This window comes from Canis lupus, chromosome 38, assembly GCF_003254725.2.
Source record: "Canis lupus dingo isolate Sandy chromosome 38, ASM325472v2, whole genome shotgun sequence".
In the NCBI taxonomy this organism is placed as follows: domain Eukaryota; kingdom Metazoa; phylum Chordata; class Mammalia; order Carnivora; family Canidae; genus Canis; species Canis lupus.
The window spans coordinates 1,548,016-1,568,911 of record NC_064280.1 but is presented as its reverse complement, the minus strand read 5'-3'; the positions used below and the strand labels follow the sequence as shown (position 1 = coordinate 1,568,911).

The 20,896-nt window shown below is 39.3% G+C and overlaps 1 protein-coding gene and 1 pseudogene across 11 annotated transcripts in view; both read right to left on the bottom strand.

The window, feature by feature from the left end:
* Window positions 1-20,896, bottom strand: part of MDM4 (MDM4 regulator of p53) — a 57,350-nt gene that overhangs the window by 27,858 nt on the left and 8,596 nt on the right. For all 11 annotated transcript variants that reach the window (XM_035711165.2, XM_025421148.3, XM_035711166.2 and 8 more), the window contains exons 2-3: window positions 11,614-11,726; window positions 10,102-10,176 (exon numbers count right to left, since the gene is read on the bottom strand). In XM_035711165.2, the coding sequence (XP_035567058.1) occupies window positions 10,102-10,176; window positions 11,614-11,691 (153 nt within the window). In that variant the 5' untranslated portion in view covers window positions 11,692-11,726. The remainder of the gene's footprint in view (window positions 1-10,101; window positions 10,177-11,613; window positions 11,727-20,896) is intronic.
* LOC112643283 (U4 spliceosomal RNA) lies at window positions 1,575-1,696 on the bottom strand (annotated as a pseudogene).

Genomic DNA, 20,896 nt, shown 5'->3' with positions numbered 1-20,896 from the left:
TTTTTAATATAAATGTGGGGGCCTAAAAAAATAAAAAAATAAATGTGGGGACCTAAGACATTCATGTTTCAGTAAACATGTTTCAGCAGTTCAACTTCATAACAATTATAAATAAACCTGTTATATTTTTCGGGACAATTTGGATTTTTAAATTTTTTTTAAAGATTTTATTCATTAATTTGAGAGACAGAAAGAACGAGAATGCACACAAGAGAGCACAAGCAGAGGACAGGCAAAGGGAGACGGAGAAAGACTCCCCACGGAACACAGAGCCAGACGTGGAGCTCAATCCCAGGACCCTGAGATCATGACCTGAGCCGAAGGTAGATGCTTAACTGACTGAGTCACCCAGGCACACCTGGATTTACTTTAAACAAGCAAATTTCTTACTAACAGTAACTATATGGGATTGGTAGCATATTTATCATACAGTAGATCCATTCATTCACTATACTTTCCTAACAGTTGTCCTATATGCAAATTCATGTTTTTAATGTCGTCTGTCTTCTGTGCTATTCCTGTAAGATTGCTATTAAAATTGATTAGGCAGGGGCACCCGGGTGGCTCAGTCCGTTAAGCATCTGCCTTCAGCTCAGGTCATGATCCCAGGGTCCTGGGATAGAGCACCACAACAGGCTCCTTACTCAGCAGAGAGACTGCTTCTCCCTCTCCTTCTGCCTGCCGCTCCCACTGCTTGTGCTCTGTCAAATAAATAAAATATTTTAAAAATAATAAAAATAGGGCAGCCCGGGTGCCTCAGCGGTTTAGTGCCACCTTCAGCCCAGGGTGTGATCCTGGAGACCTGGGATCAAGTCCCATGTCGAGCTCCCTGCATGGAGCCTGCTTCTCCCTCTGCCTGTGTCTCTCCCTCTCATGAATAAATAAATAAAACCTATAAAATAATAATAATAAAATGAAATGTATTAAATAGGGGGTGCTTGGGGACGCCTGGATGGCTCAGCAGTTGATCATCTGCCTTCAGCTCAGAGCATGATCCCGGGGTCTGGGGATCAAGTCCTGCAACAGGTTCCCTGCAAGGAGCCTGTTTCTCCCTCTGCTTATGTCTCTGCCTCTCTCTCTCTCTCTCATAAATACATAAACAAAATCTTTACAAATAAATAAAAAATAAAAACAAATAGGGGGCACCTGGTGGCTCAGTCGGTTAAGCATCTGCTTTCAGCTCAGGTCATGATCTCAGGGTCCTGGGATGGAGCCCTGTGTTGAGCTCCCTGCTAAGCAGGGAGTCTGCTTGTCCCTCTGCTCCTCCCCCAGCTCATGCTCTAATAAATAAATAAAATCTTTTTTTTTAATGCCTTAAATGGAGTGCCTGGCTGGCACAGTCAGTTAAGCATCCAACTCTTGGTTTCAGCTCAGATTGTGATCTCAGGGTTGTGAGAATCGAGCCCCACATTGGACTCTGCTTAACACTCTCTTCTCCTCCATCTGCTCCTTCACCTACCTGTGTGCTCACTTGCATGCTCTAATAAATAAATCTTAATAAACAAACAAATAAAAATAAAAGGCATTAAACTAGGGGTGCCTGGCTGGCTCAGTCCATAAGTGCAACCCTTGATCACAGGGTTGTGTGTTCAAGCCCCACGTTGGGTGTAGAGATTATTTACAGTTTTCAATTAGCAATAATCAATCACGCTTCGGATAAACCTCATTGGCTACAATACTGCCACTGCACAAAGCTAGAGATTATTTCAAAATAAAAATCTTAAAATAGGGATCCCTGGGTGGCACAGCGGTTCGGCGCCTGCCTTTGGCCCAGGGCGCGATCCTGGAGATCCGGGATCGAATCCCACGTTGGGCTCCCGGTGCATGGAGCCTGCTTCTCCCTCTGCCTGTGTCTCTGCCTCTCTCTCTCTCTCTCTCTGTGTGACTATCATAAATAAATAAAAAAAATTTAAAAAAAAATCTTAAAATAATAAGACAAAAATAAATATATTAAACTAAAAAAAACTAACATGTACATAATTCAACTCTCATACCATACTGCCCCAATGCACACAAACTAAGAACCAGTATTTAAAAAATTAAAAATTAGGAAATTCTTCTCTACGCACCAGGTAGGGTCAAAATTCATAATAGAGAGCTTCATGTAAACTCTGTCCAACTTTTTCCACAGTAAAACATTCTGACCAATATGTACTTAATTTCTTCTTAACCCAGGAAAATTTTACCATGTTATTGAAGGAGATAGCACAATTCGTTACAACAACTTTACTGATATAAAAATCCGTACTTTGGGGTGCCTGGGTAGTTCAGTCATTCTAGGTGTCTGACTCTCCATTTCTGCTCAGGTCATGATCCCATGGATCGTTGGAGATAGTCCTGTGCCAGGCTCCTCACTCAGCATGGAGTCTGCTTGAAGATTCTTTCCCTCTACCCCTCCTGACACACACTTGTCCATGCACTCTTTCTCTCTCTCTCAAATAATTTTTTAAAAAATCCATACTTCGGTAATAGTTTCAGAATTCTAGAGATAGGGGGAGGGGCAAGATGGAGGAAGAGTAGGGTCTCCAAATCACCTGTCTCCACCAAATTACCTAGAAAACCTTCAAATTATCCTGAAAATCTATGAATTCGGCCTGAGAATTAAAGAGAGAACACCTGGAATGCTACAGTGAGTAGAGTTCATGCTTCTATCAAGGTAGGAAGACGGGGAAAAAAGAAAGAAACAAACAAAAGGCCTCCAAGGGGGAGGGGCCCCGCGAGGAGCCCAGCTGAGGCCGGGGCGAGTGTCCCCAGGTCAGGAGAGCCCCGACCCGGAGACGCAGGAGCTGCACCGACCTTCCCGGGCGGAAAGGGGCTCCAGGGAGGTGGAGCAGGACCCAGGAGGGCGGGGATGCCCTCGGGCTCCCGGGGACACTAACAGACACCTGCGCCCCAGGAGAGTGCGCCGAGCTCCCTAAGGGCTGCAGCGCGCACAGCGGACCCGGAGCAGCTGGGGGGGGGGGGGGGCTCAGGGGCGGCTCCGCGGAGGGGGCTGCGGGGCGGGAGCAGCTCGGAGGGCCTCGGGCAGGGGCTCCGTGGAGGGGGCTGCGCGGCCGGGAGCGCGAATCCAACAGCGCAGGCCCAGAGCACAGGGCGCCGGGACACAGCCCAGGATCCGCCCCCTCCCCCCCCCACCCCCGCCGGACAGGCAGAGGCCCGGAGGGCGCAGGACAGCACAGCAAGGACGCCACTGCCCCGAGCTGAGCAGATCAGCGGCCCCACCCCAGAGCCTCCAGGCCCTGCAGACGGAGAGCTCCGGAGTTCCTGCCGGAGCTGAATCCAGGTTTCCAGAGCTGGCCCCACCACTGGGTCTGTTGCTCCTGGGGCCTCACAGGGTAAACAACCCCCACTGAGCCCTGCACCAGGCAGGGGCACAGCAGCTCCCCCAACTGCTAACACCTGAAAATCAGCACAACAGGCCCCTCCCCCAGAAGACCAGCTAGACAGACAAGTTCCAGGGGAAGCCAAGGGACTTAGAGTACACAGAATCAGAAGATACTCCCCCGTGGTTCTTTTTTTCTTTCTTTCTTTTTTTTTTGTTGTTGTTTTGTTTTGCTTTTTGATTTGTTTCCTTCCCCCACCCCCTTTTCCTTTCTTTCTTTTTCTTCCTTTTTCTTTTTTTTTTTTTTCATTTTTTTCTTCCTTTTTTTTCCTCTTTCTCTTTTCTTTCCTTCTTTCTCCTCTCTTTTTCTCCTTTTCCCAATACAACTTGCTTTTGGCCACTCTGCACTGAACAAAATGACTAGAAGGAAAACCTCACCTCAAAAGAAAGAATAAGAACAGTCCTCTCTCCCACAGAGTTACAAAATTTGGATTACAATTCAATGTCAGAAAGCCAATTCTGAAGCACTATTATACAGCTACTGGTGGCTCTAGAAAAAAGCATAAAGGACTCAAGAGACTTCATGACTGCAGAATTTAGAGCTAATCAGGCAGAAATTAAAAATCAATTGAATGAGATGCAATCCAAACTAGAAGTCCTAACGACGAGGGTTAACGAGGTGGAAGAACGAGTGAGTGACATAGAAGACAAGTTGATGGCAAAGAGGGAAACTGAGGGAAAAAGAGACAATTAAAAGACCATGAGGATAAAGGGAAATAAACGACAGCCTGAGGAAGAAAAACTTACGTTTAATTGGTGTTCCCGAGGGCGCCGAAAGGGACAGAGGGCCAGAATATGTATTTGAACAAATTCTAGCTGAAAACTTTCCTAATCTGGGAAGGGAAACAGGCATTCAGATCCAGGAAATAGAGAGATCCCCGCCTAAAATCAATAAAAACCGTTCAACACCTCGACATTTAATAGTGAAGCTTGCAAATTCCAAAGATAAAGAGAAGATCCTTAAAGCAGCAAGAGACAAGAAATCCCTGGCTTTTATAGGGAGGAGTATTAGGGTAACAGCAGACCTCTCCACAGAGACCTGGCAGGCCAGAAAGGGCTGGCAGGATATATTCAGGGTCCTAAATGAGAAGAACATGCAACCAAGAATACTTTATCCAGCAAGGCTCTCATTCAAAATGGAAGGAGAGATAAAGAGCTTCCAAGACAGGCAGCAACTGAAAGAATATGTGACCTCCAAACCAGCTCTGCAAGAAATTTTAAGGGGGACTCTTAAAATTCCCCTTTAAGAAGAAGTTCAGTGGAACAATCCACAAAAACAAGGACTGAATAGATATCATGATGACACTAAACTCATATCTCTCAATAGTAACTCTGAATGTGAACGGGCTTAATGACCCATCAAAAGGCACAGGGTTTCAGACTGGATAAAAAAGCAGGACCCATCTATTTGCTGTCTACAAGAGACTCATTTTAGACAGAAGGACACCTACAGCCTGAAAATAAAAGGTTGGAGAACCATTTACCATTCGAATGGTCCTCAAAAGAAGGCAGGGGTAGCCATCCTTATATCAGATAAACTAAAATTTACCCCGAAGACTGTAGTGAGAGATGAAGAGGGACACTATATCATACTTAAAGGATCTATTCAACAAGAGGACTTAACAATCCTCAATATATATGCCCCGAATGTGGGAGCTGCCAAATATATAAATCAATTATTAACCAAAGTGAAGAAATACTTAGATAATAATACACTTATACTTGGTGACTTCAATCTAGCTCCTTCTATACTCGATAGGTCTTCTAAGCACAACATCTCCAAAGAAACGAGAGCTTGAAATGATACACTGGACCAGATGGATTTCACAGTATCTACAGAACTTTACATCCAAACTCAACTGAATACACATTCTTCTCAAGTGCACATGGAACTTTCTCCAGAATAGACCACATACTGGGTCACAAATCGGGTCTGAACCGATACCAAAAGATTGGGATCGTCCCCTGCATATTCTCAGACCATAATGCCTTGAAATTAGAACTAAATCACAACAAGAAGTTTGGAAGGACCTCAAACACGTGGAGGTTAAGGACCATCCTGCTAAAAGATGAAAGGGTCAACCAGGAAATTAAGGAAGAATTAAAAAGATTCATCGAAACTAATGAGAATGAAGATACAACCGTTCAAAATCTTTGGGATGCAGCAAAAGCAGTCCTGAGGGGGAAATACATCGCAATACAAGCATCCATTCAAAAACTGGAAAGAACTCAAATACAAAAGCTAACCTTACACATAAAGGAGCTAGAGAAAAAACAGCAAATAGATCCTACACCCAGCAGAAGAGAGTTAATAAAGATTCGAGCAGAACTCAAAGAAATCGAGACCAGAAGAACTGTGGAACAGATCAACAGAACCAGGAGTTGGTTCTTTGAAAGAATTAATAAGATATAAACCATTAGCCAGCCTTATTAAAAAGAAGAGAGAGAAGACTCAAATTAATAAAATCATGAATGAGAAAGGAGAGATCACTACCAACACCAAGGAAATACAAACGATTTTAAAAACGTTTTATGAACAGCTATACGCCAATAAATTAGGCAATCTAGAAGAAATGGACGCATTCCTGGAAAGCCACAAACTACCAAAACTGGAACAGGAAGAAATAGAAAACCTGAACAGGCCAATAACCAGGGAGGAAATTGAAGCCGTCATCAAAAACCTCCCAAGACACAAGAGTCCAGGGCCAGATGGCTTCCCAGGGGAATTCTATCAAACATTTAAAGAAGAAACCATACCTATTCTCCTAAAGCTGTTTGGAAAGATAGAAAGAGATGGAGTACTTCCAAATTCGTTCTATGAGGCCAGCATCACCTTAATTCCAAAACCAGACAAAGACCCCACCAAAATGGAGAATTACAGACCAATATCCCTGATGAACATGGATGCAAAAATTCTCAGCAAGATACTAGCCAGTAGGATCCAACAATACATTAAGAAAATTATTCACCATGACCCAGTAGGATTTATCCCCGGGACACAAGGCTGGTTCAACACCCGTAAAACAATCAATGTGATTCATCATATCAGCAAGAGAAAAACCAAGAACCATATGATCCTCTCATTAGATGCAGAGAAAGCATTTGACAAAATACAGCATCCATTCCTGATCAAACCTCTTCAGAGTGTAGGGATAGAGGGAACTTTCCTCAACATCTTAAAAGCCATCTACGAAAAGCCCACAGCAAATATCATTCTCAATGGGGAAGCACTGGGAGCCCTTCCCCTAAGATCAGGAACAAGACAGGGATGTCCACTCTCACCACTGCTATTCAACATAGTACTGGAAGTCCTAGCCTCAGCAATCAGACAACAAAAAGACATTAAAGGCATTCAAATTGGCAAAGAAGAAGTCAAACTCTCCCTCTTCGCCGATGACATGATACTCTACGTAGAAAACCCAAAAGTCTCCACCCCAAGATTGCTAGAACTCATACAGCAATTCGGTAGCGTGGCAGGATACAAAATCAATGCCCAGAAATCAGTGGCATTTCTATACACTAACAATGAGACTGAAGAAAGAGAAATTAAGGAGTCAATCCCATTTACAATTGCACCCAAAAGCATAAGATACCTAGGAATAAACCTAACCAAAGAGGGAAAGGATCTATATACCCTAAAAACTATAGAACACTTCTGAAAGCAATTGAGGAAGACACAAAGAGATGGAAAAATATTCCATGCTCATGGATTGGCAGAATTAATATAGTGAAAATGTCAATGTTACCCAGGGCAATATACACATTTAATGCAATCCCTATCAAAATACCATGGACTTTCTTCAGAGAGTTAGAACAAGTTATTTTAAGATTTGTGTGGAATCAGAAAAGACCCCGAATAGCCAGGGGAATTTTAAAAAAGAAAACCATAGCTGGGGGCATCACAATGCCAGATTTCAGGTTGTACTACAAAGCTGTGGTCATCAAGACAGTGTGGTACTGGCATAAAAACAGACACACAGATCAATGGAACAGAATAGAGAACCCAGAAGTGGACCCTGAACTTTATGGGCAACTAATATTCGATAAAGGAGGAAAGACTATCCATTGGAAGAAAGACAGTCTCTTCAATAAATGGTGCTGGGAAAATTGGACATCCACATGCAGAAGAATGAAACTAGACCACTCTCTTGCACCAGACACAAAGATAAACTCAAAATGGATGAAAGATCTAAATGTGAGACAAGATTCCATCAAAATCCTAGAGAAGAACACAGGCAACACCCTTTTTGAACTCGGCCACAGTAACTTCTTGCAAGATACATCCACGAAGGCAAAAGAAACAAAAGCAAAAATGAACTATTGGGACTTCATCAAGATAAGAAGCTTTTGCACAGCAAAGGATACAGTCAACAAAACTAAAGACAACCTACAGAATGGGAGAAGATATTTGCAAATGACATATCAGATAAAGGGCTAGTTTCCAAGATCTATAAAGAACTTATTAAACTCAACACCAAAGAAACAAACAATCCAATCATGAAATGGGCAAAAGACATGAACAGAAATCTCACAGAGGAAGACCTAGACATGGCCAACACGCACATGAGGAAATGCTCTGCATCACTTGCCATCAGGGAAATACAAATCAAAACCACAATGAGATACCACCTCACACCAGTGAGAATGGGGCAAATTAACAAGGCAGGAAACAACAAATGTTGGAGAGGATGCGGAGAAAAGGGAACCCTCTTACACTGTTGGTGGGAATGTGAACTGGTGCAGCCACTCTGGAAAACTGTGTGGAGGTTCCTCAAAGAGTTAAAAATAGACCTGCCCTACGACCCAGCAATTGCACTGCTGGGGATTTACCCCAAAGATTCAGATGCAATGAAACGCCGGGACACCTGCACCCCGATGTTCACAGCAGCAATGTCCACAATAGCCAAACTGTGGAAGGAGCCTCGGTGTCCACCGAAAGATGATGGATAAAGAAGATGTGGTCTATGTATACAATGGAATATTCCTCAGCCATTAGAAATGACAAATACCCACCATTTGCTTCAACGTGGATGGAACTGGAGGGGATTATGCTGAGAGAAGTCAGTCGGAGAAGGACAAACATTGTATGTTCTCATTCATGTGGGGAATATAAATAATAGTGAAAGGGAATATAAGGGAAGGGAGAAGAAATGTGTGGGAAATATCAGAAAGGGAGACAGAACGTAAAGACTGCTAACTCTGGGAAACGAACTGGGGGTGGTAGAAGGGGAGGAGGGCGGGGAGTGGGAGTGACTGGGTGACAGGCACTGGGGGTTATTCTGTATGTTGGTAAATTGAACACCAATAAAAAAAAATCTTAGGGATCCCTGGGTGGCGCAGCGGTTTAGCGCCTGCCTTTGGCCCAGGGCGCGATCCTGGAGACCCGGGATCGAATCCCACGTCGGGCTCCCGGTGCATGGAGCCTGCTTCTCCCTCTGCCTGTGTCTCTGCCTCTCTCTCTCTCTGTGTGTGTGTGACTATCATAAATAAATAAAAATTTAAAAAAATAAAAAAATCTTAAAAAAATAAAAAAAAGAATTCTAGAGATATAGTTCAAAATGATGTGCTTAATATAAAACTATAAAGGAAATTATGACTATTCTAAAAAATCTAAAATGCTTCCAATTTGTTTCCTCGAGAGATACAATGGCTCGGGAATACAGTGTTGCTTATGGTTTTCAGAAAAGTTTTTTAAAAGCGTGATAATTTTGTTTCTTTCAATTAGGAAAGGTTAGATTTTTATCCAAATAAATGTAAGCAATTCAAAGAGATTAACATTTTAATATTGAGTCTTCTCTACTTAAAGGAATTCAATTTGTTTTTATTAAAAAACAAAACAGGGCAGCCTGGGCGGCTCAGAGGTTTAGCGCCGCCTTCGGCCCAGGGCGTGATCCTGGGGATGGGATGAGTCCCAAATGGAGTTCCTAGCATGGAGCCTCCTTCTCCCTCTGCCTGTGTCTCTGCCTCTCTCTCTGTGTGTGTCTCTAATGAATAAATAAAATCTTTTAAAAATAAATAAATAAATAAATAAATAAATAAATAAATAAATAAATAATAACAAACAAACCTTCAGGTCTAAATAAGTTAAAGGTGTGTTTAAAATAACTCACAGTGCTCAGAAAAGTATCTGACATATTTATAATGAAAAACTACTGCATTTAATTCCTGCCTGGCAGTACATCCTATAAATCATAGACATAGACAGTGTCATTTTTTAAATCTTGTACAGGCTTTGCATTTTAACTGTGAGATCAATGATTTCATGGTTAGTCTTCTGTTTGGCTGACAAATACTTCAAAAGGAAATTTAAAGAAAATATGGAGTTCAACTTAGCTCAATGGTCTTTATTTTTTTTTTTTAAGATTTTATTTATTCATTCATGAGAGAGAAAGAGGCAGAGACACAGGCAGAAGGAGAAGCAGGCAGAGGGAGAAGCAGGCTCCATGCAGGGAGCCTGATGCAGGACTCGATCCCGGGTCTCCAGGATCACACCCTGGGCTGAAGGCGGGCGCTAAACTGCTGAGCCACCCTGGCTGCCCTCAATGGTCTTTAAAATAAAGCAAAAGTTGCCTCTCTAGTACCTCAGGAGTAGAATTTTCTTTCTTAGGCCTGATTTCAGAACCATACATTCATTAGCTTCTACTTTTTTTTTTTTTTTCTCTCATCAGCTTCTATTTCTCAGCTGTTCTTAAAATGGAGAATTCTCTTTAATGGCTTACCTCTTTAACAGTGAACATTTCACCTTGTGCACCTGCTGCCTGCAAAATCTTCAAAAGTGGAAGTTTTGGTCGTACCTGATATAAACATAAAATAAACCCATTATTTACATTTCAACTAAATTGGTTTCTGAAACCCTAAGGAACAAGAAAACCTTAAATTTTTTTTTTTTTTTTAACAAACCCTGTTGGATACTTATGATCTAATAACATACAATCTTCCAATACACAATATACTGGCAGATAATCAGACTACTATTTGTTACCTTCCTGAAAAATCACATTTCCAAAAGACAGCACATTCACACCTACTAGGATGGCCATAACAAAAAGAAAAAAAGGGGAAAAAATAAGTATTGGCAAGGATATGGAGAAACTGGAACCCTTGTGCACTGCTGGTGGGAAGATAAAATGGTTCAGCTGCTATGGAAAATAGTTTGGCAGTTCCCCAAAATGTTAAAGACAGAATTACCAAATGACCCAGCAGTTCGACTCCTTGCTATATACTCGAAAGAACTGAAAGCAGGATTCAAATAAGTATTTGTACACCAGTGTTCACAGAAGCATTATTCACACTAGCCAAACAATGGAAACAACCCAAATAGCACCGACAGATGAGCAGATAAGCCAAATGTGGCATAAACACACCAGAGATGTAACTTTTGACGTTATCTTGACTCTTACTGTGGAATCTGTCGTTAGCCACACAATCTTTAAAATTTTTATGGTCAAACTTGTCTCTCTTCCTCTTACAGCCTCTTTGGTTTTGTCTTATTTAAGGCCCCTCTTTTCATAAGCATCCCCTAAGTTTTCTTCTAATATTATTTCGCTTTTTACATTTAAATTTTCACCTATCTGGAATTTGTTTTTATACAAAGCTTGAGGACTTCATTTGTTTCCTTCCAGAGATGGACAATTACATCAAAACTATCTATTATATAAGCCACATTTTCCCCCAACAAATCTAAATTCCACTTCATCATATACTAAGGTATATATTAAATATTGTGCAATGTTTATGAAAACACAAAACAAAATTATGTATTTCTATATGTTAGAGGAAAAGATCTGGAATAAGACACAGTGTTGTCTTAGGAGGAAGGGACTTTAGGGGAAGAAGGGAAGAGATAGATGGTCAAGGAGTCTCTATGATAAATACATTATAAACACATTATAAAATTGAATTTTTAATAAGAATACATTTGCTATATTCAAAATTAATTTTTAAAGAAAACATGCTTGTTAAAACGAAATGAGAGAAAAAACAAACATATAATTTGGCCCCAAATTCTCCACAAGCCACTTATACCCTAAAATGCAATAGTTTTCAAAATGTCCCAATATTTTGAGCAATCTGTAAACTCTACATCTTTAATCAATAATCAATTCAAATTTTGAGCACTGACACCTTTTCCTGGTTTCCCTAATAAGCCATTTTAAAAAATAATCCTTTTTGTTCTACATAAATCCTACAGTCAGAATACAGAATACTAGGAATGCCTAAAAATGATTTACCTGATTGGTTTGTTCTGGGGAGATCCTGCAAGCACTGTCAGAAGTTGAACACTGGGCAGAGGTGGCAAATGATGTCATTTTGGCAGTGAAGAAATCGCAGTCTGTTGATAAATCTGAAAGGAAAAAAGCATTATGAAATCTCTTCTAAAGCAGAAAATTCTCTCAAGATGTACAAAATAGCAGAAGAAAAAAAATGACACATATCAGAGCGCCCTACACAAATGCAATATATTCATATGAAGTTCTTGATACTCTTCTGATCCCTAAGTTCAGATCCTAAAAAAAACTCAAAGGCTTAATTAAGGTTAAGAACCATCCATGCTTCCCTCAGGTGAAGCCTGAAACAGAAACAGGTTCAGGCATGCTCCAACCTCCACAGTGATGATAATGAGTAAACTGTTTTAAGGGGAAGTCAAATTTACAACCATTATCTACCCAATGAATATCGGAGTTTCAGGAACTCCTCCTCTCTTGGGTAGTGCTCAAGAGCACCCCCTGGAAGACAACAGATGTAAGAGCTGGGGGAATTACCAAGTAATAAAGTTAAGATTCTGTGAGCACATCAAGAAAAACCTTTGCAACATGTTGAAACATGTCTTGGCAAGGGACCACAAGAAAATGATAGTCAAAATGCTCAGTATCAACTAAAGCAACTTTTAATACCTGCCCACCCCAAAGAGTACAACTAAATATTTACAAAATGGGTTAAAACAAAGTGGAGGGATGCCTGGATGGCTCAGAGGTTGAGCATCTGCCTTCAGTTCAGGTCGTGATACCAGGGTCACAAGATGAAGCCTGCTTCTTCCTCTGCCTGTGTGTGTCTCTGCCCCTCTCTCTCTCTCTCTCTGTCTATCATGAATAAATAAAATCTTTAAAAAATAAAAAATAAATAAAACAAAGTGGACATATAGCATCAAGGAAAGATGTAGCATGAATTGAATCACATTCTACCATCTCTCCTTAAAAAAAAAAAAGGTGTAAGAGGAAAAACAAATTTTAAAATAAGCTTAAGTTTACCTTCAGGCCTTTTTCTAACAAAAAAGGTAATAAATGGGGGTATAGCTCAGGGGTAGAGCATTTGACTGCAAAAAAGGTAATAAATGATCAATGAGATTTATGAAATAAACACATCGGGGAAACGGTGAAAGGGGCCTGGAAAAACTGACAAATATTCTGGCTAAAACTAAAAAAATTCCTCAATCTTCTGAGAGTACTTACTAACTCTAACAAAATAGAAATTCCTCTCCCCCCCAACTGCTTCCCTTGCTACAAAATGGGAAGTCAAATAGGATATAAGCATAATTTACAATTTTAAAGCAGCTAGCTTTTAATTAGCATTTCAAACCTTATACATAAAACACCAATCCTGATCTCCCCAAACCTGCCAGTCCTGCAGTCTTCCCCATCTCAGCAAATGACAACTCCATCCTTCCAGTAGGTCAGGTCAATGACCTTGAAGCCATCCTTGATTTCTTTTTCTTTCACACTCCACATCCAGTTAATAAATTCTAAAGCTGTATCTTGAAATATATCCAAACTCTAACCATTTCTCACCACTTCCATTATTACTGCATGAATCCAAACCACCTACCTCCCAACTGCACTACCCTTTTAAGGTCTTCTTGCTCCCACCCTTGCCTCTCTAGCTCCTAACCTCCCCCTTTTGTCTGTTCAAATGTCAAGTTTACCAAGGGGGCCATCCATTTTTAAAACTGCAACTCCCAACCCCCAGTATTCCCTATCTCCTTCTCTGCCTTAGTTTTCTTTACTATCCTTGTTACCAACCAACACACTATACATTTTATTTATCATGTAAAACATAAGCAGCAAGTAGCAGGGATTTGTATTTATTTGTTAATAAATACCTGCTGCCTAAATTGACAATTATTACACACTGTAGAGAAACACGATAGATATAAATATCACTAACAGTGTGGATTTCGGAGGGAGGGGTACCTGGCTGGCTCAGTCTGTGGAGCAGGGTTGTAAGGTCAAGCCCCACGTTAGATCTACACTTACTTAAAAATAAAATCTTAAAAATAAAAATAAGCAGTGTGGATGGTTTCCAAAAATGGTCCCCACTGAACCACATCTTCCAAGTGGCTCTGCAACATTCATTAGCAGAATACAGTGGAAGTGATAATGTGCCAATTCCAAGCCTGGCAGTTTCATTTTTTGTGCTTTTTGAGGCCCCTAAAATCTGACTACTCTACTGGAGATCACATAAAAGGGCCATGTGGAGAAAAGGTTCAGTTGAGCCCAGTCTTCTTCCAGCCATTCCCTCCAAAGCACCACATATTACAGGACATTCCAAAAGCACCTGACACCTGACTACAGCTGCATGCCAGACAAGAACCATCCAACTCAGCCCACAGAATCATAATAAATAAAATGGCCACTGTTTTAACTAAGTTGTTGAGGTGGTTTATTACATAGCATTAGATAATCAAAACAAATGGCACAGACTTTCATAGAGCTTACTCTGTACAGGCACACAGATTAACCCATTTAACACTTAAATAAACCTATGACATTGGTAATGTTATCAGCTTTTTTTACATCTAACACAAGAGAAGCAGAGATGTTATCTGCCCAAGATAATAGAATTCTATGAACTGCTAGAGTCAAGATTTCAAACTCAAGAGTTCTGAAATCTCCGCTGAGTAATATTTTTTGCCCATTAGACCTCAATGTACAGAATTAATCATAATCCTTTCCTTCAACATACTTTGTTTACCCACACATGGCCCATTTTTCCTTGATTCTTCCTAATGCAGTAAGTATCCACAAAGCAGTATGCTTGACAATAACCTATATTTAACTGTAATACCCCTATCTCTCCCCAACAATCATCCTGAATCCTGTTTTGATTTTCTTCCCTTTTTCTTTATGCATTTTACTGCATCAAAATGGAATGCTAAGGAGTAAATATTTTTAGTTCAGTCGCATTTAAGGAAAAAAAAAAAAGCAGGTAATCTTAGATTTTTATTTCACTAAAATTCCTACTTGTGTCACGTTAGTTAAAATTTATTGTAAACTAAATATAACGTAAAATCTACCATTTCTAAATGTACAATTCAGTGACATTAAGTACATTCACAGTACTGTACACCATCAACACTATCCATCTCCAGAACTTTTTAATCAACTAAATTGAAATTCTGCACCCATTAAACAGCGAACTCTCATGATGACCTCCTCTCCCCAGGCCGTGATAACCACAATCCTTTCTATCTTTAAGAATATGCCAATTCTAGATACCTCATCTAAGTGAAACCACAGTATTTGTCCTTTTGTGTCTGGCTTATTTCACTAGCATGTTTTTAAGATTCATACTTTATTTTTCATTTATTTTGACTGCTATATAATATTCCAGTGTGATGAACATTTGGGTTGTTTCTAGGTTTTCACTATTATGAACAATGCTACTAATAATATTCTTGTACATGTGCAAAAAAAGTGTCTCGAGTATATCTACAAGAGAAATTGCTAGATCATAGCATGTATGAATACTCAACTTTAGGAACTGACACCAAACTATTTTCAAAGTGTTTGTACCAATCCACAGTCCCATCAGGAATGTATAAAATATTCTATGAATCTATTTCCTCTAATACTTTTTAATTTTTGCCAAATAGGAATTGACTTTTTCTCTGTTCACTAATGACAATGATGCTAAATCTCTTCATATGCTTATCAGCCTTGTGTTTCCTCTTCTATGAAATACCAGCTCATGTCTTCTGGACATTTTTCTAATGGATTTTGTTATATTCATTAATTCATAATAGTTCTTTATATTTTTTTAATATTACCTCTATGTAAATTGGGTGTCCTGCAAATATTGTCTTCTAACTTGTAACATTTTTTCCATTTCCTAGAAGATACTTTTATGAAAACTTAATTTTAATAAAATCAAATTTATATTTATCATCTCTTTTTCAGCCAATGACCTGATTTAAGCAATCTTTCATTCCTCAAGGTCTCATATTCACCTCACATACTAAAATTTGTGAGTGTGTATGGTAAAAGGATAACATTTTTAAAATGACATTTAAATTCTTTTTTTTTTTTTTTAAGATTTTATTTATTTGGGATCCCTGGGTGGCACAGCGGTTTAGCGCCTGCCTTTGGCCCGGGGCGCGATCCTGGAGACCCGGGATCGAATCCCACATCGGGCTCCTGGTGTATGGAGCCTGCTTCTCCCTCTGCCTATGTCTCTGCCTCTCTCTCTCTCTCTCTCTCTCTGACTATCATAAATAAATAAATAAAATAAAAACTGAGCTGCTTTAAAAAAAAAAGATTTTATTTATTTATTCATGATAGACACAGAGAGAGAGGCAGAAACACAGGCAGAAAAAAAAAAAAAGAAAAAAGAAACAGGCAGAGGGAGAAGCAGGCTCCATGCAGGGAGCCCGACACGGGACTTGATCACGGGACTCCAGGATCACACCCTGGGCTGCAGGCGGCGCTAAACCGCTGCGCAACCGGGGCTGCCCGACATTTAAATTCTTAATCCATCTGTAGTGGACTTTTTTTTTAGAAATCTATTTTACTCTTCTTCCCTATAGGGAGCCATTTTTTTCCAGCTCAATGTATTGAACATGCCTCTTTCCTGATTGCCAGCCATCTCTGCTGTATATCAAATTTTCCTTAAATACATGAGTGTTTATGAGTTCCCTGTTCTATTCCACTGATCTCGCCCCCTTCACATTCCCATTGATCTATGTTTATTCAATTTAAAAGTCTTCATTCCTATCTTATGAGTCTTACTAACCAGCAAAGCAAGTTTTCTCTTCCCTATTCTTTTTAAGAAGTGACCAGCTATTCTTGGCCCCCTAACTTTAAGTTTCAATTTTAATTCCAATATAGTTAACACAGTGTTCTTTTAGTTTCAGGTATACAATATAATGATTCAACAATTCTTTACATTAATCAGTAATGTAAATTACATTAATGCTCATCATGTAAGTGTACTTTTTAATGCCGATCACATATTTCACCCATCCCCCACCCACTTTTCCTCTGGTAACCATCAATTTGTTCTCTTTAACAGTCTGTTTTCTTAGTTTGTCTTTTTATCCTTTGCTCTTTATATTGTTTCTTTAATACCACATGAGTGAAATCATATGGCATTTGTCTTTCCTCTTATTTTGCTTACCATTAAGCTCTGGATCCATCCACGCTGTTGCAAATGGCAAGATTTCCCTTCTCTTTTATAGCTGAATAACATTCCAACATACTGTGCTTATATGCCAATCTTTTTTATCCATTTATCTATCAATAGACACTTGGGCTGCTTCCATAATTTGGCTATTGTAAATAATGCTGCAATGAACAGGGGGTATGTAGCCCTTTGAATTAGTGTTTTGTATTTTGGGGGTAAATACCCTGTAGTGCAATTACTGGATCATAGGGTAATCCTATTTACAACATTTTGAGGACCCTCCACACCGTTTGCCAAATGGCTGCACCAGTTACATTCCTGGTCCTCTATCTCTTCCATATAAATGTTAGTATCATCTTTATCAAGTTCCATAAAAATCCCTGTTGGGATTTTAGATGAAATTACCTTTATATACAGATCAAATGGTTTTCTAATCACTAACAACATATATTTCTCTACTTATTAAAGACTTATTTAATTTCTTTTAGTAAAATTTTACAATTTTCCCTTTAGAAAGCTAACACACTTGTGTCAGAATAATTTCTAAAGTTGAGGGGCGCCTGGGTAGCTCAGTCAATTAAGCATCTGCCTTCAGTTCAGATCGTGATCCCAGGGTCCTGGGATGGAGCCCCAAGCTGGCCTCCCTGCTCAGCCGGAAGCCTGCTTCTCCCTCTCCCTCTGCCACTCCCCCCCCCCTTCTTGTGCTCTCTCTCTCTCAAATAAATAAAATTTTCTAAAGTTGATATTCTGCTACTACTGTGATACCTTCTCTTTTCATTATGATTTTAGTAGTTTTTGCATATATACAGAAATACAGATGACTCCTTAATGGTCTATCCAGTCACCTAAATTTACATAATTATTTCTAATAATTTGTAGATGCTTCAGTTTTCTATGTAAAGGATTATATCATATGCAGATAAAATCTTATTCCTTCCTTTCCAATCCTTGTCCTCCTCTAATGTCTTTTTTACTGCTTAGGACTGTTAACACAATGTCAAACACACACAGTATTAGTGGGTATCTTTGTCTCTAATTTTAAAGGAAATGATTCTAATGTTTCCTTATGTTTACTGTTTTTTTTTTAATGTTTATTGTTCTTTAACAGTTACTCTTTACCTGTTTAGAAGGGTTTTTTTTCATCCTCATTAACTAAAAACATACCATGAATAAGTAATTTATAAAATATTCTTTCTGAATCTATTGAAATGATTGATTTTTATCTTATCAGTGAATGTTTTGAAATGATTATGATTTTTTTCTTTTAATCTATTAATACAGTGACTTTTGAATTTTTTTAAAAATTTATAAATTTTTTGTAAATTTATAAATTATTATAAATAATACTTATTTATTCATGAGAGAAACAGAGAGAGAAGCAGAGACATAGGCAGAGGGAGAAGCAGGCTCCTCGGAGAGCCCGATACGGGACTTGATCCCAGCACTCCGGGATCATGCCCTGAGCGGAAGACAGACACTCAACCACTGAGTTACCCAGGCATCCCGACTTTTGATTTTCATTTATGAATTTTCTAATATTAAATCTTATACACCTGAGATAAACCAAACTTGGTTGGGGGTATTATTTTTTGTACACGGCTGGTTCTGACTTGCTACTTTTAGGTTATAAAGTCTACTATTAGAGAGTGAAATGGGCCTACAATTTTCCATGGTCATGTTTTTGTCTAGTTTGACTATGAGGGCTGGCCAACCTAATAGAATTAACTTTTGAATAATCCCTATTTTTTTCTACTGGCACGGAAAAAAATTCTAAAAAACCGAGATGTTTTGATCCTTACATTGGTAGACTGACTTCACCTCTGAAACATAAAACTCAGTGTTTTCTTTGTGGGAAGATTTTTGTCTTAAGATTTCTTTTTTTTAGGGCAGTCTGGGTGGCTCAGTGGTTTAGCACCTGCCTTCAGCGTAGGGCGTGATCCTGGAGTCCAGGGATCGAGTCCCATGTCAAGCTCCCTGCATGGAGCCTGCTTCTCCCTCTGCCTCTCTCTCTCTCTCTCTGTGTCTCTCATGAATAAATAAAACCTTAAAAAAACATATTTTTTTTCATAAAGATTTATTTATTCATCAGAGACACACAGAGAAAGAAGCAGAAACATAGGCAGAGGGAGAAGAATCTCTCCTCGGGGAGCCTGATGCAGACTCGATCCCCCAGATCCCAGGATCACACACTGAGCCAAAGGCAGATGCTCAACCACTGAGCCACCCAGGCATCCCTTTAAGATTTTGAGAGTGTGAGAGTGCACAAGCAGCAGGGAGGGACAGAGGGAGAAGCAGACTCCCTGCTGAGCAGGGAAACCAATGCTGAACTTGATCCCAGGACCTCATGACCTGAGCTGAAGGCAGACACTTAACCTACTGAGCCACCCAGGTGTCACATGGAATGATTTTTAATTATTTTTAATTTAATAAATTTAAGGTTATTCGAGGTTTTTATTTTTTCTTCCATTTGTGTAAGTTTTCAAAATTACTGGCATATGGTCGATGGTATTCTTTTAATCTGTGTACAGATGCATCTTCCTTTCCATTCCTATCTTATTATGATACAAAAGTTATTTTGTTGATCATTTGCTAACTTCTTAAGTTGGACATCTAGCTTACCCTTTCTAATTTAAATATTTAACTCTATAAATTTCTTCCCCCTTCCATCCCAGCAATATTTTTTAATACAATCGACAGGTTTTGCTATAGAAACTTTTATTATTCAGCTGTAGGTATTTTTCAATTTCCTTAATATTTTTAAATCCATGAGCTGGATAGCTGTGCGTATGCATACTGTATTTTCTAAATGTTTTTGTGATTAACTCCTAATTTAACAGCACTGTGGGGAGATACCATTCTCTGTAACACCTGTTCTTTGAAATTTTCAAGGCTTTCACTTGGCCTAAGTGGTGATCAATCCTATAATGTATGCTTGCAAAACTCTATGTTCGTTAAGTTAAGCCTGTTGGCTTTTTACAATCTTGTATATCTACTAATTTAATGTGACCTACAAATAATTAAGAGAGATATAATGAAATCTTCCACTATAATGGTGGATTTGTCCATTTATCCCAGTGTAGTTCTCTACCAATTTTGCATCATCTATTTTAAGGACTTTTCATCAGAGACATATGTGCTTGAAATTGATTGCTGTATCTTCTTGGTGAATTGACATCTTATTATTATTATACCATCATTATATAGTGATTCTTTCCATCCCAAGATGTTCAGTCCTAAAACACATTTTCGCTAATATTAGTAAGGTCATGCCAGCCTTCTTTTAGTATCCAGGTATGTATTTTCTCAACTTTTACTTTCTATTTTTACATGCCCTTAAACTTTTGGTGTGTCCCTTGTAAAATACATGTATCTGGGGCAGCCCTGGTGGTGCAGCGATTTGGCGCCGCCTGCAGCTCAGGGTGTGATCTTGGAGACCCAGGATCAAGTCCCACGTCAGGCTCCCTGCATGGAGCCTGCTTCTCCCTCTGCCTGTGTCTCTGCCTCTCTCTGTGTGTCTCTCATGAATAAATAAATACATACATACATAAATGTATCTGGACTTTGGATTTTTTCATCCAATTTGTCAGTTTTTACCTTTAACTAGTAAATTTAGTCCATTCACTCTTATTAATACATATGGATCGTTTTTACCATCTTGACTTAGCATTCTTGTTTGTTCTACTCTTCCTATGCTTAATATGTTATTACCTTTCTGAAAAATTCTATCTCCGTCTCCTTGCTAATAAGAACTTAGCATGACATCTGGACTTTAAATTCTTAGATATTTTTTTCTTTTTTTTTGTCTCAGCCTTTACAATAAATATCAAGGAATTATAATCCCCCTTACTTCCTAGATCTCTTGTAACATTTTCTAGATTTGAAACTCTTAGTACTTCATCCAGAACTGGGTTCAATGTGGGTCTCTGTATGGCAGGGCTTCTAAGACTTCATACACCTGAGAATATTTTTATCATCCCGTCCTTCTTAAATGAATGCAGTTGGGTATAAAATTCTAAATTTCCCTTCAGAATTCTGTAAACACTTGTTTTCTTGCATTTAATGATGCTGTTCAAAACTCTGGCGTCAATTTTTATTCCTTGTAGTAATCTGTTCTCTCTC